General features: G+C 36.3%; 1 protein-coding gene across 1 annotated transcript; it reads right to left on the reverse strand.

Annotated features, from left to right (window-relative positions):
* Positions 1–552: 552 nt before the first annotated feature.
* LOC149571497 (heat shock 70 kDa protein 4-like) lies at positions 553–1,272 on the reverse strand. Its single transcript, XM_089815698.1, has one exon. It carries the CDS (start codon positions 1,270–1,272, stop codon positions 553–555), a length of 720 nt encoding a protein of 239 aa, XP_089671824.1.
* Positions 1,273–20,137: the final 18,865 nt, after the last annotated feature.

Consider the following 20,137-nt stretch of genomic DNA (forward strand, 5'->3'; position numbering starts at 1 on the left):
TAAATTAAATTAATTTTTTAGTTCACTATTGATAAAATAATCTTAAACTAATCTTACATTAGATATGTACATCTTAATGCATTCAAGCAATCACTTTTCCTATATACACGAAGATCCATTCCAAGTTGAGATATTATTTTCAACTCATAATTTCATTGATCTTGTCAATTCTAGACCTTTATGGGGCTTGCCCATTATTAAAAAATGACAGACAACAAAATTTAATGCTGCAAAAATCAGGCCTAAAGTAATGCATCTGACTGGCCATTAATAACAAGCAGCTATCAAACAAGGAAACAAGGAATCAGATTGCAAGAGACATTTCAGGTCTTCGAACTGGAAGTCCATGGAAAGCTCGCAAAATTGAACAAAAGTAAGTGTCAAATCACATATTTAAAATTAATGTATTCACATGGAAAGCAACAAGGTTACTCCCGTAACTGCGTTAAGAAATATGAATAACAAGAGAAAACGTGCTAACTTCAAAACGCCAACAAATTAATGTCATTGTTAACGTTATTATTATTATTATTATCTAGACGTGTTATTCTTTCAATTATTAGATTCCCCTGCTTCATGAGTAACCCTCGTCCTCTCGGCTTGAAAGAAGTGCGTACAGCGCAGCTTCAATTCATCCAATTTGTCTCTGAGATCAGCCACCGTGAGTAGTGCATTGTCATGATTACGCTGCAGCCAGTCCTCAACTTGAGCGATGCGTGAGAGAAAGTCATCTTCCACAGAAGCGTCCAAAGAGCCTTCAATCAACTCCTTCGCTGCCCTGTTTCTCATGTTCACCACGCCACATTGGAGCTCATATCTGGCAACGTTCTTCTCCTTCCTCTCTTCGTCCTCCCTGCGAAACATCTCCGCATCAGCTATCATTCTGTCAATCTCTTCTCTGCTCATCACTCTCCCTGCTGCAAATGCATTGGCGATGCTGATCTCCTCGCGTGCTGCGCCATGCACGACGTACGCAGAAGCATTCAGACTCCCATCCACCTCCACTTCGAAGCACACTTTTATTTTCTGCACTTTGGCGGGCTGGCGAGGAATCCTAGTGAGCACGAAGTCTCCGAGTGGAATGTTGTCTTGGACCAGAAGCCTCTCCCCTTTCAACACTTGATGTACACTGTCCTGATCGTCCAAAGACGTGGTCAGTACACATGACTCTTTGAAGGCAGGAAGCCTTGTGTTCCGCGGGACAACAACCAACATCTCGCCTCCCACAGCTGCGATTCCCAGGCTCAAGGGGGTCACATGAACATCCGCCATCATCACTCTCACTATATATTATAATAATGTGAACGTACGTACGTCAGATTCTTTCTTCACCACCTGATGATCCTATTCTCTCTTTATTTTAATGTTGTTGATATATATATATATATATATATATATATTGTGAACGTACGTGTGATTCCTTGTTCAGCTCCTCGTATTTTCTGTACTATGATATATTGATATATTACTGCTTTGTACAACATAGTCCACTCGTTTCTTTCCATATATTAGTCTACGCAAAACATGAAAAGGCAAGTGGCCGAAGAGACTCCTTCAAAGAGAGATCGAAAATCAAGACAAGACATGCCGTATGGATATTTCTTTCTTAAGATAGGTTAGGCTAGCCTAATTGGATGTTTTATAAAGATTTCGGTCGATCAACTTTTCTCTTAATATGCCTGGCAATATAAGTCTACATTAAGGTTGCCGAATCCAATATTGCTGGTAATATAAGAATCTATTTTATGTAATGTAGTTTATTCCTCGTTGAAGACTAGATCAATTACATGTTTCTTCAAGTAATGTCTCGAATCTCTAATTGGAGATCAAACCAACTCTTATTTCATTTATCATATTTTTTCAATCCCTTGCAAATCTTTGCATAGTAAAATCTCTTTAATAAGAGATATGAATTCAGCATTATATTTGACCTTCTTATTTTAGAGTTGTCATTAGGCCACTATTAGAGCCATGATAAACATGGATGTTTCAACTTGCACCTAAAGGCTCAGACTTTCCATAATTTGAGGCCTCGTCAAATTCCAACTTCAACCAACCATGTTGTGAGGATTTCCACGAACATTGTTATCTATCATTTAGGTCTTACACTCGTACCAATCGCTAAACAAATTTTGTATTTGACTTCATTACTGGCATTATTAGCCTTGCACTATGCCGACCTGATTATTGTAATCGATAACATGTTTGTTAACTCTTAATAAATTTGATTTGCATGTGTATGGAGGGTTCACCCTCTATATTTCACCATGGTGGTACATTTTGCATTGGAGGATTCAACACATTTCACCCCATGGGAATTGGAATCGATTGATATAAATTCCAATTGGCAATTAAAATGTAGTATAGTTTTAAAATATAAACACTACCACTTTCAAATTTCTTCCTCTTTTCATATCCCTGATTGGCATCTTGATTGGAATGGTTCTAGAACCAAGTTCATAGTTGGGCACTGGTAGCGAGAAATCATTGTCCCGCAGAGGGCAATAGACTGCAAGTGCATTGACATCTTGATTTGGATTTTAGAACATTCAAGGCATATGCGACTATGATGTTATATGAATCTACATTGGCATCTTCAGAAAAGGCATCTTGCATTGGTATGTGCTTTCTTCTTGTTTCTAGATATGACAAGGTTGATTTCACCAACCTTCAACTTTGTCATATGACCAATTTCTTTATCTAAATCTAGTATAATAGGCCTCTTTTTAGGTGGGTATAATGACCACACAAGTAATGCATTCTCAACAAGATCAAATCTTTACCCAATATAAATCTCACGCCCAACCTTAATATCAAGATGTTGAAGTATTTATTGTTAGAATGTAGAAATATGTCAAAAATAAGTGAAGCCTATCAAAATTGGCAAAAAAAAAAATTCCATCCCAGAAACCTTTCCCACTATTCCTTGCCTTCCCCTTCCCCCTCCTGGAAACTTGGGAGAACATAGATAGTATTTGAACCTTGGTTTCTTTTCATTGGCCATATGGTCATGATGTCAGGGACTTCAATATCTCTTACCTAGCCACAAGACACACATGTATATTGCAAATGTGGTCTGAATAATTCTATATTAAAAGGTGGGCCATCTTCATCTATAAGGGGTATTCCTTAATCTGTTTGAATGATAGTGGTATGTGCAAAGGGATGCAAGCATTCTACTAAGTTTAACTTAGGCATATTACACTATTAATCTATAATGTGAAGAACAAACACTTATAAATCTTGCTGCAAGGATGTGTATAACTTGAAATCTAGCCAATAAGTACAATGTGCATTTAACTTGTTAAAAAATGCAACTTTTCCATTAAATTAAAACTTTAAAGATACATATTCACAAAAAAGGGGCCAAGGGATACATATGAGTATATTTATTAAATCTAAAGAAATAAATTAAAGAATTTCATTGATGGTTTAATGTGATGGTTCAAATGTGTATTAATAGTTGATGTTGTTAGTAAATTTTAAATATGTGTTGACTATTGTAGGAGGGTGTAATGTGATGGTTGAAATTTGGCATTGTTGATGTTAGCAAATTAAATTTAAATACATGTTGACTAGTGTAGTCACTTTTCTTACATTCTCACAAGCCTTATAATACACTATTGTGTTTGTGAACTTAAAAGCTTCTGATAGACCATTCAATTCATAGATTTGAAGCACCAACAATGATATTACATATTCATATAAAGATATGAAATATTTAGATTGTAACTCATAGATTCAAATTACAATACAAATATATTAAAATATTAATATCTCACATTCTTACAACTTGAATTGACATAGTGGTCAAGAATGTGTACTCTTCAAATAATAAGTTGAGCTCTTACTAATAAGATAGAATTTACACCTTGTTAGCTAATAGGCTTTACCCGTGAATTTACACTTTAATCCTAGACCCTGCCTAGGATGCTAAGAAGGTTTTGATCAATAAAAAATCATTTTTTAACCATTTGGACTATCTTATCCTCATTCGACCTAGAAATTGTTCATAAAATGAATAAGGTAAACAATCAAGTTTATAACACACCTAATGTCTTCTTGCCTTACAACTTGGATATTATTTATAGAATTGGATTATAGATCTAATTTCTATCCTAACCCTTTTTGTTTGATCCTTCTGATGTACTTGCAATGGTAGGTATTGGAAGTGCTTCTGCACCATACTCTTGGGGTGCATTAATCTCAAGTTCTATTGAGATAAGCTCTTGCAAACTTAGACCATGTTTCCGGATCTCTTGTTCATCCATCCATATAAACTCCTCCTTCAGGCCTCCTTTCCATTGAGCCAAATACTTCTTGTATGCATTTTTGCTAGCTTTTTTTATGACCTTGGTGTCCAAGATCTTGTCAAGTTTTCTAGGCTCATTGGCTAGTATCCTTGCAACATCTTCTTCCAATTCTTGAAGTTGGACTTCTAAACCTGCATTTACGTCACCTTTATATGCGGTTAGATAAAAAATATCAAATATGGGAGAGATACCAAGGTGTGAGGGAAACTCTATCTCATAAGCATTCATTCCATGATTCTTGAATATCTCACAAGGTCCTACTTTCTTCATGAGTAGTTTGGTATGCTTGCCCTTTGGTAACCTCTCCTTCTTCAAGCATGCCTTGACCAAGTCTCCAACCTACAACTGAACATCTCTTCTATATTTGTCTTTAGCATGCTTATACTTCTTTGCACTCTTCTTAAGTGCCAACCTTACTGAGTCTTGAATCTCCTTCATGACTTTTGTAAACTCCTCTCCATGAGCATTGACTGGAGTGTTGGAAGGTAGTTCTCTGAGTACTAGGATACCTCTTCAATTCTGCCAATGCACTATTTGAAAAGGGCTTTTCCATATGCTTCTATTGACAGAGTCATTAATGCAAACTCTGCTTGTGGTAGGACTAACTCCCACTTATCTCCATATTGATTTGTCAAGAATCTAAGTAGGTTTCCAAATACTTGTTGACCACTTCTATCTACCCATTTGTTTGTGGATGGGAGATAGAACTAAATTTTAGATTAGTTCCCAGTTTGTTTGACAAGGTCCTCCAAAAGTAACCAATAAACTTCACATCTCTATCTGATAGTATGGTTAAAGGTGAAACATGAATCCTCACAATCTCCTTGAAGAACAAATTTGTAATTTTTGATGCATTATTAGTACTTTTACAAGGGATGAAGTGGGCCATTTTACTAAATCTGTCCACTACAACATATGCTATCATTTTCCTTGTATGATCTAGGAAATCCCATTATAAAGTCCATGTTGCAACTCTCCCAAGCCCTTGTAGGAATAGGCAAAGGTTGGTATAGACCTACATTATTCGATGTACCCTTGCTGCTCTGATAGATTGTACATGTTTTCACAATCTTCCTCACTTTAGTTTGAAGTTTTGGCCAATTGTAGAACCTTGTCAACTTTTCCAAGGTCTTTTCCAATCCAAAATGTCCCCCCATGCTGCCTGCATGCTTTTCTCTAATGATGTTCTCCCTCATAGAATATTGTGGAATGCAAAGTTGACCCCTTGAATAGTATCCCATTTTGAATCAAGTAGTCAGCATATTTAGTATGATATTCCTCAGAGAAATCAGAGCACACCTTATAGATGTGATTAAAATCATTATCATCTTTATACATGCTTTTCAAAGCATTGATCCCCACACTTTGGAGTTGGATTTCTTGCACAACTAGATACCTCTTGCTTAGTTCATCTGCCACGTTATTGGCAACTCCCTTCTTATGTTTAATTTAAAAGGTATAGGTTTCAAATGATTCTACCGATTTCATGTGTTTGTGGCTTAGTTTCTCTTAGCTATTCAAGAAACCTAAGGCTTGGTTGTCAGTGAAAACTAAAAATTCTTTTGGAAGGAGGTAGTGCCTCCACTTCTTCAATGACTAGACTAAGGCATATAGTTCCAAGTCATAAGATGATTATTTTATTTTGGATTCATTCAGTTTCTCACTAAAAAGGGCTATTTGCCTCCCTTCTTGACTCAAGATAGCCCCTGTAGCCAAGTTAGAAGCATCCCATCCAATAGTAAAGATTTTTTTAAAATCAGGGTACACTGGGATAGGTTTCTCCATTGTCTTCTTCCTTATCATTTGGAAGGTCTCCTATGCATTCTTGTTCCACACACACTTGCAGTTCTACCCACCCTTGATTGTCTCAAGGATAGGAGCACACAACTGACTAAAACTTTTAATGAACCTTCTATATAAAGAAGCAAGCCCATGAAAGCTTCTAAGTTTAGTCATGCTCAAAGAAACTAGTGAGAGAACCAATCTAATCCATCACGTCTTCTGGATCCATCTTCCCACTATAGATAGGAAGATCAAGTTTAGTGTCCATGGTCCTCCTCTCCAAGGATTTTAAAGTCTTAAGGAACAACCTCTATTCTACAGGGATCTCTTCTTCTTCCTCCTATGAAGGGGTTTCTTCATTACTCACCTCCTTCTAATTTGTAGAGTTTCTGTTGAATCCTTTCTTGACTTGTTCTTTACATTTTTCCATCTCTTTCTTCATTTGCTTCCTCTCAGCATCATTCTATTTCACCACCCTCAGTAGTTCAGCATTTTTCATTCTATTAGGAGGTTTATTTTCATTTTCTTCTCCACCATCTAACATGGTTGCAACTTGTCTTTCTCCAATGATCTACTAAGTTTATCTAATGCCACTTAGATTACAGTCCCCTTTAGTATACCCAATATGTGTCACTTGTAGATGCAAAAATGTTTCACAACCATAGGAGTCCACTATGTGATTCCCAATACCCACTCTCCTTAGACTAAGATTAGATTCAAAGTCTAAGACACCTCCTTGAGGTATAACATGACATAAACTTAAGAAAAAGTTTTTAGGCATCAAATAGGGCTTCTTTCAACCTTAGATGTAGTTTCCTAGTGTTTTCATATAAAAGTCCCACAATATTTTCTTAAGAAATCCACTTACACACTTAAAACTCCAAACAGGGCTTCAAGGAGAAACTAAGGATTTTTAAAGGCAACCTTATTCAAAATCCACCACTGAAAGTATTAAACACCTTTAGACACTCCAATCCTTTATTCAAAAATTCCTACCAAGTTAGGACTCTTGACTAGTCTCCTAACTCAAGTTGTTTGCGAAACTCTCCTAGGCCTAATAGGGCTAATTAGGTCTCTTTTCTAAAGAAAGTATATGAAATTAAATACATCTTCCAACCAAACCAATTTTAATATTTCAAGGACATGAAAAAATATCTAAATCCAAGTTCCTATGGTTGTATTCAAGCCCTGAGCCAAGTTTTGCCTCTACAACCCAAAATCGGTCAGTCACATTTAGATGCATGTCTAGAGGGTTTAATGTTTTCTCCCAACCTCTCATGACTCTTGCCTTGAGACCAAAATATTATTAATTTACATCTTCTCCCCCTCCTTTTCGCTGAGGCTTATCTTTTTCCCATGGTGGAAACTCTAGGAAAGGGAATTTTTCTCTCAAAACCCTAGTTAGGGTCTCCCTGCGACCACCAAACAATCACAATTTGATTTCTCTTAAGAAATATGACTTGAAGACTTTAAAAAAATTTAAAATCCTTCGTAATAGCCTTCTTCAACTTTTCCAATCCTTTAGAGTTTCATGTGAATCTGTACAATTCCATACAAGTAGTTTCTCAAGTAGTTTTGATAGGAAAACAACGAAATTTTTTCATTTTAAATGATGGTTACACTAGATTCTTCTCTTCTTTGTTGAGAAATGTTTCTCAACCTTAGTTATTCCATTCCCAAATAGTTCCAACTGATAAAAGTAGTTGTGAATGTTGGTATTCAAAAGTTTCAATTTTGCACAAAAGTTGCATTATGCAACATTGACAACTTTGACAACTTTTTGTACATAGAAGTTGTCAAATGTTTCTAAACATTACTAAAATATAATCCTAGACCTTCCCTAGAATCCTAAGAAGGTTTTGATCAATAAAGAGTCATTTTTACCTTATAGACTATCTTATCCTCATTTTACCTAGAAATTGTCCATAAAATGACTAAGGTAGACAATCAAGTTCATAACACACCTAATGTCTCCTTGTCTTACAACTTGGACATTATTTCTAGTATTGGACTGTAGATCCAATTTCTATCCTAACCCTTTATGTTTGATCCTTCTAATGTGTTTATAATGGTAGGTATTGGAAGTTCTCCTCCACCACAAAGATGAGACACCTACAGTGGAGTAGAAGAAGTATAGATCCATGATGGTTTGCAGAATCTGACTCACACAAGACTAGATATAGAAAATATAGTTGGGATTGTAGCTACATTTCAAGTTGATCCTAAGAAATATCATTTTGTAGCAATAAAGAGATTATTCAAATATCTGAAAGGGACATCTAATTGTGGAATTTAGAATAAAAGATCAAGTGTTCTCATTTTGTATGCATATACTAATGTTAGTTGGGTAGGGAATATGGATGATAGAAAGAGCACTAGTGGTTGACCATTCTTTCTTAGAGGAAGATTGGTTTCTTGTTTAAGAAAGAAGAAAGATTGCATTCATAGAGCACTCCTAAGGTATAGTTTGTTGTAGCAACAAATAACTATAATTAGGTTATGTCGATGAAGAAGATAATATATTTGTTTCTGGATTTGATTGTGTAGAGATTTTTACCATCAATGTTTCGAATCACACTACATGATCCATCATCAGGATGAAAATAGAGCAAGAGATGTGAAACAAAATGTGTATCATCTCTTGCTCTATTTTCATCCTGATGATGGATCATGTAGTGTGATTTGAAATGTTGATGGTAAAAATCTCTACACAATCAAATCCAGAAACAAATATATTACGTAATGGATTGTGGAAATCTGATCTCTTTAGATGAAGAAGATGCTAAAGGATATCAATTCTGCAATCAGTTGCAATATAACCATACTTCCTGCACTTCTGGTATTATAGCTCAATGTTCTCATAGTTTATCACTTATTTCCATGTTCCCCATTTTGACTATAGGGCTATATAACTTGGTAGAGTTTAATTAATTGCCACATTCACACATAACCTAGCAAGCTATAGGTGAGACATGCGCAGGGTGACAATATCAGCCTTTATAAAATGTCCAAAGTAGTCTCCAATCCACTTAAGATCCTTTCATCCCAGAATTCTAGAGGTAGACCTAGGAACCTAACCCAAACTAGGACCATTCATTGTAGATCAGTACTAGGGTTGAAGCCCAGCTTCCATTTAGCCAACATTAGGAGATGCTTACCAAATCTCCACATTCCCGCCAAGATCTAGTTTTGGTCCTTCTGAATAGAAAATTTAAATAGGAATAGAGCACTTGCCATGGATGCAACTTCAATAGATCCTTTTAGTTTCCACTTAGTGGATACCCATTTCCTAACCATGTCAATGGTTATAGGCCTATAAGATAAGAACCTATCCACTAGGCTCAAAGAAAGCCCCTCAGAATTACTACCTAGCATAGAATTTAGAAGAATAATCTCCAGACCTACATCCCCATGAGTGATAGTTGGGTGATGCCTAGATGGGTCCATAGATGATTGACCCACCAATACCCCCTTCCATCTTTGTTTTGGGATCTTTGAAACCTCAAGCTCCTCCAAGCACACATTGGGGATAGTACCATGCAGAAAATCTAGATCATCTAGCAACCATAAATCCACTCTCAAAGTAAATTGTCTATCTCTAAAGGTGATGCTAGTATCTGGAGGGGCCCCATTGGAAATGACAAGCGAGAGGTACAGAAAAACCTTCCAATTAGAGGTGAATGGGTATGCAAGGAAAGGTTTCACCATTGACGTAGGCCCAAGTTGCAGAGCATTCACTAGGATAGTATTATTGTATTTGTGTGTAATAGAATTAATAATGTGTTGACTCAAATACTAAAATAATTTGTTGTTGAAAAAAATTTATTTAATTTAGATTAAGTGATTTAAGATGAATAAAAACTATGGACAATGCTATTTTTAATTGAGTTATTTGGATGAATAAAGACATCATGAATTTTTAAAAATATTTTTTACTATTTTTTTCTACAATTATATTCAGTACAACTTTTTATACTATTAATTTTCAATTCCCATAAAATTTGAAAAAATCTTTTATTTTAAAATATATTTAAAAATTGTACCTTTCTACATGTTCATGGATAAAGATAAATAATTTTGAATTCATAATTTTAAATAGATATAAACTATAGACCTCACTATTTTTTATTAAATAATTTTAGATGAATAAGGTCATATATAAAAACTTTTTTTAATTTAAAATGATCAACTATGATCAATTTTTTTTATAAAAAAATTCATGATATTTTATACAAGCTAATAGGAAAAGGATAAGGATAATGGGAAAAAAAGACATTTTTTTATTTTTCATTTGAGAATCATTTGCTAATTTTGAACCAAACCAGAAAGGTATATAAAGTGAAAGTATTTTCTATTTTCAAAATTGTTTGTTAAATGCAGTCTATTCTATTGACTTAATTAATAATTAATATTTTTATTTCAACAAAAAAAATCAAATACTATATAATATTAGTAAAATATGTATATTATTAAGAATTAAATCAAAATCATTAATCTAATTGTAAATATTAAAATTCTCCACAGGCTTACTCTCTACCATGGTTTGTAATTGAGAGTTGCTAACTTTGACCCTTGGTGGAATAGTCGGGCTTCTTTCCTATAGTGCTTACCACCAAGAGTCAAAAAAAATTTAAAATTATTTTGTTTAAAAAACAAGAGTCAAAAAAAAAAATTTAAAATTCCTACTCTACCGCCTACAATGTAAGGAAGCTAAGGTGTGCGGAATCACTTCCTATACTAATCTTTGAGAGGACGATTATGCAAATTCAACTAACTATTACAGAGATCTCAAGAAATGCATAATAACATAATCAAAATAACAATAAACTCATAACACTATGATTACCATGGGGAAACCTTTTCAGGAGAAAAACCCCACCCTACAAAACCTGTACAATGTATTCTCAAATCTGGAAGATTACAATACACTTGCAATGCAAGTTTTTACAAGAGCGCATCACCACAACTCAAACTTGGACTCAAAATTAGAGAGATACTCCTTCTAGCACCAATCTTCCAAACTAAACTCAATGATTCAAACACCTCCCCAAGCCCTCCTTTTATACTGATTTTCCACTTGGAAACCATTTGTGGTTTTACAAAACCATGGGCCAAAACCATGGGCAAAACAACCATGCCACATATTACCCATTTGTAATTTGTAACTCCAAGAATACCATTTTCGTCCATAATTTTGTTCTCCAGTTTAGACCCCCATAAAAGTCATATAATGAGTTGTCTAAACTCTAAAAATAGCCCTTCTACATTGTTATAAAGTCTAAACACATTTTGAACAACTCATACACCTTTTTCCAACCTATAAACATGTGGAAAACTACCACAAACAAATTCTAGAATTTTCTAAAAAAATTCTAGAGTTTTTTAGCTACAATTTTCTAGAGTTTTTCGAAAAAAGAACTTGCAAGGTTGAGACACAATTCTCAACATTCTCCCACTTTTCAAACACCTTGCGAGAGTCGGGGGATCCACAGTTTCATGAACTTAAAATATAGGGGCCAAGAGACCCATAGACTCCAAACACCATCTAAACTTCTCTGTGCTCATGGGCTTAGTTAATGCATCAGCAACATTAACCAAAGTCTCTACCTTCTCAAGCTTTACCTTGCCATCCTCGACCATATCTCTCACAAAATGATATTGTACATCAATGTGCTTGGTCCTGACATGAAATTTTGGGTTCCTTGTTAGGCAGATTGCACTCTGACTGTCACTATAAATTGTCACTCTACCCTATTTGAATTCTATATCTAAACGTAGTCTCTTAAGCTATATGGCTTCCTTGCAGGAATGAGTAGCTTTCATATACTCTACCTCTATAGTGGACAAAGTGACCATGGGTTTTCATTTGCTCATCTGATTGATTGCACCACCAAATAATGTAAACACATATGCACTAATGGATCTTCTTCTATCAACATCACTAGCCTAGTCTAAATCCACCTAGCCTCAAATATCCAAGGAATACTCATATCCTATTCCATGAAAACATATAGATTCCTCTAAGGTACCCCACAAGTATCTAAAAATCTTTTTACCACATCCCAATGTCCTCTTCTTGGATTAGACATATAGCAGGAAAGTACTCCTACTACTTGGGCAATGTCTAGTCTTGTACAAAGCATAGCATACATGAAACTTATCACAGCACTTTGATATGATACTCGACTCATCTCTTCCATCTCCAATCGAGATGAAGGACACTATGAGCTTGAAAGCTTTGTTCCCATAGTAACAAGAACACTCAATGGTCGGGAATCCTACATATTGAATTTTCTCAAAATAGTACCAACATACTTACTCTATCCTAGCCTTAGCTTTATGTTTTTCCTATCTCTTATAATCTCCATTCCTAGAACGTACCTTGCTACACCAAGATCTTTCATTTCAAACTTTATTGAGAGCTGAGATTTTAATTCTACAATCAAACCTTTTCCTTTGCCAATAAACAACATGTCATCAACATACAAGGAAATAACCAGGAAATAATCACCATCAGACTTATAATATATATTTATAATGATCATATTTGGATTGCACAAATACCAAACTCAATACATATGTATCAAACTTTTGGTACCACATCCTAGGACTTCATTTTAGAGCATACAAGGATTTCTTCAATTTACAGACCAAATGACTTTTACCTTTCACCACAAAGTGTTATGGTTGTGTCATGTAAATTTATTCCTCCAAATCTCCATGAATGAAAGTTGTCTTCACATCCATCCTCTCAACTTCTAGATCATAAGTTTCTATAATAGAAAGTAAAATTTGAATGGATGTCATTTTTCCTACAAGAGAAAAAATTTCACCATAATCAATTCCTACAATCTAGGAGTAACCTCTTGCAACCAAATGTGCTTTATACTTCTCAATGCTTCCATCTAAACCCATCTTTGTTTTGAACACGCATTTACAACCAACAGGATTTTGTCCTTCAAGCAATGGTACAAGGTTCCATGTGTTATTCCTCTTAAGAGTTACCATCTCTTCTTCCATGGCTATCTTCCAAGACTCTGAATCATTCATACCAAGAGCCTCTTCTACAAATTTCAATTCATCAATATTAGCATTCAAATAAAATGTACACCTCCAATCATCAAGAGAGTATCCATACCTTTCTAGTGCTTTCCTCTATCTACTAGACCTTTGAAGAAGATCTAGTTCAGGTTCAAGTTCAGTTCATGATCAAGTTCTCCCTCTTCCTTTGATGATTCAAAACTCGTAGAGCTCTCTTCAACAACTTGTCTTTCTAAGGGCCTTGATTCAACTTTCTCAAGTGTAGTAGGAAGTTGAATCACATCTTTCTTTTCTTTTATCTATTTTGGTTGTACTGAAACAAAAGAAGGCTCAATTTCTCTAAAATAACACATCTGGAATAAAATACCTTTTGTGCAATAGGATCCCAAAGCTTGTATCCTTTTACACCATAGCTATATCTGATGAAGATGCACTTGATAGCTTTTTTGTGCAATTTTGTCTACTTCTCCTTTGGCACATGAGCATATGCCTCACAACCAAAAACTCTTAGATGTCTAAGTGAAGGCTTTGTGGCCTGACAATGCTTCCATTTGTTTCTTATCAACAAGAGCTAATGTAGGGGAATTGTTTATCAGGTATTAGGTAGTGGCTACAACTTCATCCCAAAAATTTTGTTCCAGTCCAGCTCTACTTAGCATACTCCTAGCCTTCTCCATCAAGGTCTTGTTCAGTCTTTCTGCAACTTCATTCTACTATGGAGAATATGGAGCTATCTTCTCTCTTTTAATACCACAATCTTTACAAAATGTGTCAAAATCATTGGAGCAATATTCACCACCATTATCAATTCTCAAGTGCTTTGTCTTCTTTCTAGTCTACAACTCAACCATTGCTTTAAATTCTTTGAAATGACTAAAAACTTTAGCTTTACTTCTAGGAAAATAAACCCATGTTCTTCTACTCAAATTATCAATGAAAGAAACATAATAAACTGATCTACCAATAGAAGGAACATCAATTGGACCAAATACATCTGAATAGATTATATCAAAAATACATGAGGACTTATGAGAATTTGAGTAAATCTAAATGTGGTTTTGTTTACCATAGATACAATGCTCACAAAAATCAAAATCAAGATTGTAGTCATTCAACCCATCAACAAGGTTTTTGTTCTTTAAGGTTCGTAGACCTTTCTCACCTATGTGGTTGAGTCTCTAGTGCCATAACATAGTCTTCTCTGTAGGTAAATTTGATTTAGCAGATAGAGCACCCTTGGGTACCCAAAAACCATGACCAACTGTTGAAAGAGAAACCCTCTCCTTCTCCAACAAAGTAGTCCCCTTCAAAGTCTTATCAAAATTACTATTACACTCAACTGTGCAAGCATCAAGCTGATACAATGTACCCAATCTTCTTCCTCTTGCTATCACCATAACACCTCTCACTATTTTCACACTTGCTTTAGAAAACTCTACATGCACACCCGCATCTATTAGTTTACTAACAAATAACAAATTCCTCACTAGTCCTGGGATATGCAAGCCACCAACAAATCTTCTAATTCTACCATTAGAAAATTTCACACGAATACTTCCATGACCAACAATATCTTGGGTTATCACCCAAATACACCTTATTCTTTTTCTTTTTCTCCTCTTTGTAATCCTTTTCGAAGTGTCCTAGTTTGCCACAATCCCAGCAAATCACCTTGGACTTACCACAAGATTTTGATCTCCCCTTATTCTTGGACTTAGAATGGTCATGTCACTTTTCATTCTTACCTTTTTCCTTTGGTCTTCCTCGAACACTCAAAGCCTCTTTGACATTTAGAGAGATCTTCCTTCTCATCTCTTCAAAAAGTAGAGAAACAACAATGTCCTCTATCTTCAAGATGACTGAAGTGCTCCTTATGGCCATGACAAGGCTATCGCATGAGTTTGGCAATGAACATAGCAATAGTTGGCACCTTTCTTCTTCATCCATCCACACCCCAGTTGAGGTCAACTGAGTCACCAACATATTAAAACTTCCAAGATGCTCAAAAATCTATCCACCTTCTTCGATTCTCAAGGAATACAACTTCTTCCTCAAGAAAATCTTGTTCACAAGTGACTTCACTTGATAGATCTCACTTGGCTTATTCCAAAGCTTCTTTGCAGTAGGTTCTTCATGGTCATTAATCAATATAGAGTTTGTAAGATGCAATCTAATGATACTTTTAGCTTTTTTTCCTCTCACATCATACTTTGCAACTAAAGTTGGATCTGCAAGCCTCAACCTCTTTTCATCGACTATATCCCATAGATCCTGATCAATCAATAGATCTTCGATCTTCAACTTCCATATTTTAAAGTTTGTGCTAGAAAAATTCTCTACATCAATCCTCCCTGATGTGCTTGCTATCTTTGCAATCCTGCAACAAAGAAATAAAAACTTCTACACAAGCTCCCACTCAAACTTTGATTAGCTCAAAAAACCCTGTACCCAACAAATAGAACCAAAACTAGCTAGGCTCTGATGCCACTTGTAAGGAAGCTAAGGTGCATGTAATTGCTTTGTACACCAACCTTTGAGAGTATGATTATGAAAATTTAACTAACTATTGTGGAGATCTTAAGAAATGCATAATAATATAATCAAAATAACAATAAATTCATAACACAATGATTGCCATGGGGAAACCCTTTTAGGAGAAAAACTCCACCCTCCAAAACCTACACAATGTATTCTCAAATCTAGAAGATTACAATACACTTGCAATGTAAGTTCTTATAGGAGTGCATCATCACAACTCAAACTCAGACTTAAACTCAGAGAGATACTCCTTCTAGCACCAGTCTTGCAAACTGCACTCGATGATTCAAACACCTCCCCAAGCTCTCCTTTTATAGTGATTTGCCACTTGGAAACCATTTGTGGTTTTACAAAACCATGGGAAAAAAAAGCATGCAACATGTTACCCATTTATAATTTATAACTCTGTCATGTCCCCTTTTCAAATAATTAAAAAATAATAATCTTTGCTAAGACAGGCAGGCCCAAGAAAGTGAAGTTTCGGAAAAAGGGAGTTAATCTTTGGAAACTGTTGGACTAATAAATGATAATTATTATTAAAATATGTTTCATTAACCTCTCTTGGACGTGAGTTACAGTTATGCCCTTTTTAAAGAGGTTTGGAGGCATTTTGGGGGGGGATTCCAGACTTGATTTTCGCTCATTCTTTGTTATTCTTCAGAGGCTGCCAAACCTGTGGAGAAGGAGACCCAAGAACGGGAGTTTGCAGGTTTCCAGGGAGACCCAAGAACGGGAGTTTGCAGGTTTCCAGGAAGGCTAAGGACGAGAGTTTGAAGCCATTCCATGTGCATGCTCATACAGAGTTTGCCTTTGTGCTGAACAGTGCAGATTTGTGAGTTTCCGGGTGTATTTTTGTAAGAGTTTGGTGTTTCCGGTTGAGTATTTCATATCAGTTTTGGTTGCTGCTGTATTTTAGACTTTAAGCTATTAAAATAGATCTGAATATATATATTGGGACGTGATTAAACTTCTGAGATAGATTATTAGTGTTCTTGTGGTGTTTTCGGGCATATTTTGTGCTATTTCGGGAGCCCGATGAGCATAGTTTTGGTCCTACATTTTTGAGCTGTTGTGTAAAGGCTATACGGATCTGGAAATGTCAATTTGTAGGCTGTTATGCTGCTGAAAGTTCTGTAAAAATTTCCATTTTCAGATTTATTAGTAATTGGTGAAGCTGTGAAGCTTTTGGCACAATTTCTGGCATACCCGATTTGGGGTTTCTTGAGAAATTTGGAGGATCTTTGTGATATTAGTTGTTTGATCTTAAAGATCTGATTAAAGGTTGGAAATATCATGTAAAATTAGAAAAGGGACATTTCAGTGGTATCAGAGCCATGATCTTGCCAGCCTGAGGGTTTGTAGAAGTTGCAGGTCAGTTTTGACAACTACCCAGATATTGCATTTCAGTTTTGAGAACTACCCAAATCTTGCATGTCATAATTTATGATTGCATGTTGCTTCTAATCAGCTGCATGTAAAAATTTATGGTTGCATGCTACTTCTAATCATTTTCATGTTAGTTCTTGGTGAATTTGGTGGTTGTAGAAGTTTGCATTTCAGTTTTGACAAGTACCCAGATCTTCCATGTCAGTTTTGACAACTACCCAGATCTTGCATGTCATAATTTGGTGGTTGCATGTTGCTTCTAATCAGTTGCATGTCCAAATCTATGGTTTCATGCTACTTCTAATCATTTGCCTATTAGTTCTTGGTGAATTTGGCGGTTGTAGAAGTTTGCATGTCAGTTTTGACAACTACCCAGATCTTGCATGTCATAATTTGGTGGTTGCATGTTGCTTCTAATCAGTTGCATGTCCAAATCTATGGTTGCATGCTACTTCTAATCATTTTCATGTTAGTTCTTGGTGCTTGAAGAAGTTATATCCTATTGGGGTTACACTCTACTTTATCCAGAATGGACAGGTATAGTACAGAGTCTCAGAGGGAACGATCTTGGACAATTGATAGCCAGAGTCAAAATAGTAGAAAGGATGGTTATTTAGACATTCGAGATAAACTTATGAAAATAAGCCATGACATGTCTAAACAGTTGGTTGAGCACCACCGTATAAATGACATGTTATCTGACCCAGCTAAGGTGGATAAGTTGACTGGATTTCTATTTGGCAGATTTTCTCACAGGACAGATGACACAATTCCCAAGAACTTGCATGAGGAGTTTGAGAAACTAGCTGATAGCCAGGTAGTGGTCTCAGATTCTACTTTGCCACAGGAGGTGGTGGGAAAGGATATTACACAGATTGATAGTAACAGTCAACTTGATACTCAAATTGAGACAATTGTTTACAGGTTGTCAAAGGGTGATGCCACAGGTATTCAGGATGGTATAGTTACAACAGGCAGTGACTACAGTGTAGTGGGTTCAGATGATGATTATGAGGATGTTGTTGTGCAGGATGGTGAGATACCTAGTAGAGATGAGCAGACATTGAGCATTCATGAATTTGCTGAGAAAGAGTACCAGGCGCAGTTAGATGCTTCATCACATGAGGTTGAGGCAGGTAGTACTTCACATGATTTATCCCGCCAGCTGAAGGTGAGTGAAGATAGTATTGTGACTTCATTACCTTATCATGACAGGTATGTGGAGTTAGTTGGTATTGGTCATATTACTCAGGTGAGGAGTTTGCTTGAGTTACCAGTTGATTCTAGTTTACGGATATGGACACGAGATTGTTATATTGGTGTTTGGGATTCAGTTGACTGGAGATCTTTAACACTTTTTGGTCGCAGTGTTTGTTTGGGTGTTATCATGGATTTGATTAGCAGATTACACGGTGTTGTCTTTTCTTATGCCAGTATCTTGTCTGATGTTGGTATTAGTTTTTATACACCGGTGTTGGGCTTTGTTCATATATCCAGTCGACCATACTTGCTGGAATGTGTTGATGATCTTTCATATTTGGCAGTGTGTACAGATGAGTCCCAGGATCATATTGGCATCGATGACATCCAGGAGGATGTAGTGGGCAATTTTGAAGACTTAGTTTCTTTGGGTACAGAGGAGTTGGACAGCAGTGCTACAAATTTTGATACTCTGTATGTTGATATGAGCTTTAGAGTTGATTCACAGGACATGGATGGTAATACTCTAGAGACTAGTAACTTTGAGGATACTCCTTTAGACAGTGCATCAAAGGAGGTCTGTAGGAGACAGTGAAGCCAATGCCATCATGTGTCTAATCAGTTGAGAGTTAGTGACCGAGACATTGCTATCACTTGCCAACGTTTTGATGCTGCTCGTCAATTATTAGCAGTTTATGGATGGGGTTCTCCTACTAGTGATGAGCAGGAAGGAAGTTATCTTTCCTTGACAGAGATCCACTCTTTATGGGAGGCTATTCAGATTTTGAGACAGAATTATATGCAGTTGGTAGCTGATAGAGATTATCTTATGGAGTGGGGTAGTACAGCATATGATGCATTGTTGGCCAAGGAAGATGAGGTGAGTGAGCTTACTGAGCAGCTTGAGGTGACTTTTGAGATTCTTGAGAGTACACAGTTGGCTTTCAAGGAGTCACAGTTTCATTTGGCTAAGGTGACCATGGAGTTAGAGCGACTACAGTCTTTATCTGATTCTATACAGTCACAAGCTATGGTGTTTGGTGATTCGAGGATGTCCATGACTGAGATTGTCAGAGACAATGGAGATGGGGATGCATCCATCCTTGATACTAACATTGGCATATCAGGTTCATTCCCACTAGAGTCAGGTTTAGTTGAGTTGGGTATTGTAGCAGATTATTGTATGCCTGACAGGGTGGTGGCCTCTAGTACTGAAGGCACAGAGACTAGAGATGTATCAAAGGTCATGTGTGATGTTGGTGAGTCGACAGTTGGCATGGTTCCTGATAGTAATACTACTCCCTTGGTGATATCTTTGGAGGTAGTAGTCAGTTCCAACATGGTTGATGATCAATTGCAGTTAGTTTCATCTGGATTACAGTCTGAGCCACTGACTGAGATTGGCGCATTCTATCGGCATTACACTATGAGGTACACTCATCAATTTACCTTTGATGACCATGTTGATGAGATTATGATACAGAGATGTACTTTGGTTCCTAGTGCTTATCATCAATTATGGAATAGTTTGATGCCTCGAGATGAGAGTTGTGATGGGCACGACATGGCGACAGGTTTTGTAGTTGATAGCTTGATAATACATGACTTAGAGCAGGAGTTTTGGAGTGATGCTTCAGCAAGTGTTGTTATTGATTCTACTCCTTTGGCTATGACATCTCCTGACTTAGCTAGTGATCAGTCACAGTGGGTTGTATCACTTGTTCATGGAAAATTTGGTTTGGGTTCCATTTCTTGTTGTTTATCTTGTGATGGCTTTTCACCATCAAGGGTGCATGGGAGTTATGGTTATGAGACAGTGGCCAATGATCTACAGAGTTGTGTTGACTGCAGGAGTTGTATAGTGTGTGGATTCTCCA

This window comes from Cupressus sempervirens, chromosome 2, assembly GCF_028749045.1.
Source record: "Cupressus sempervirens isolate cs-2001-9-10 chromosome 2, ASM2874904v1, whole genome shotgun sequence".
NCBI classification, from domain to species: domain Eukaryota; kingdom Viridiplantae; phylum Streptophyta; class Pinopsida; order Cupressales; family Cupressaceae; genus Cupressus; species Cupressus sempervirens.

What these genes read in the sequence shown, in the direction of transcription:
- LOC149571497 (XM_089815698.1), bottom strand. Translation starts at nt 1,272, where the DNA reads ATGGCGGATGTTCATGTGACCCCCTTGAGCCTGGGAATCGCAGCTGTG.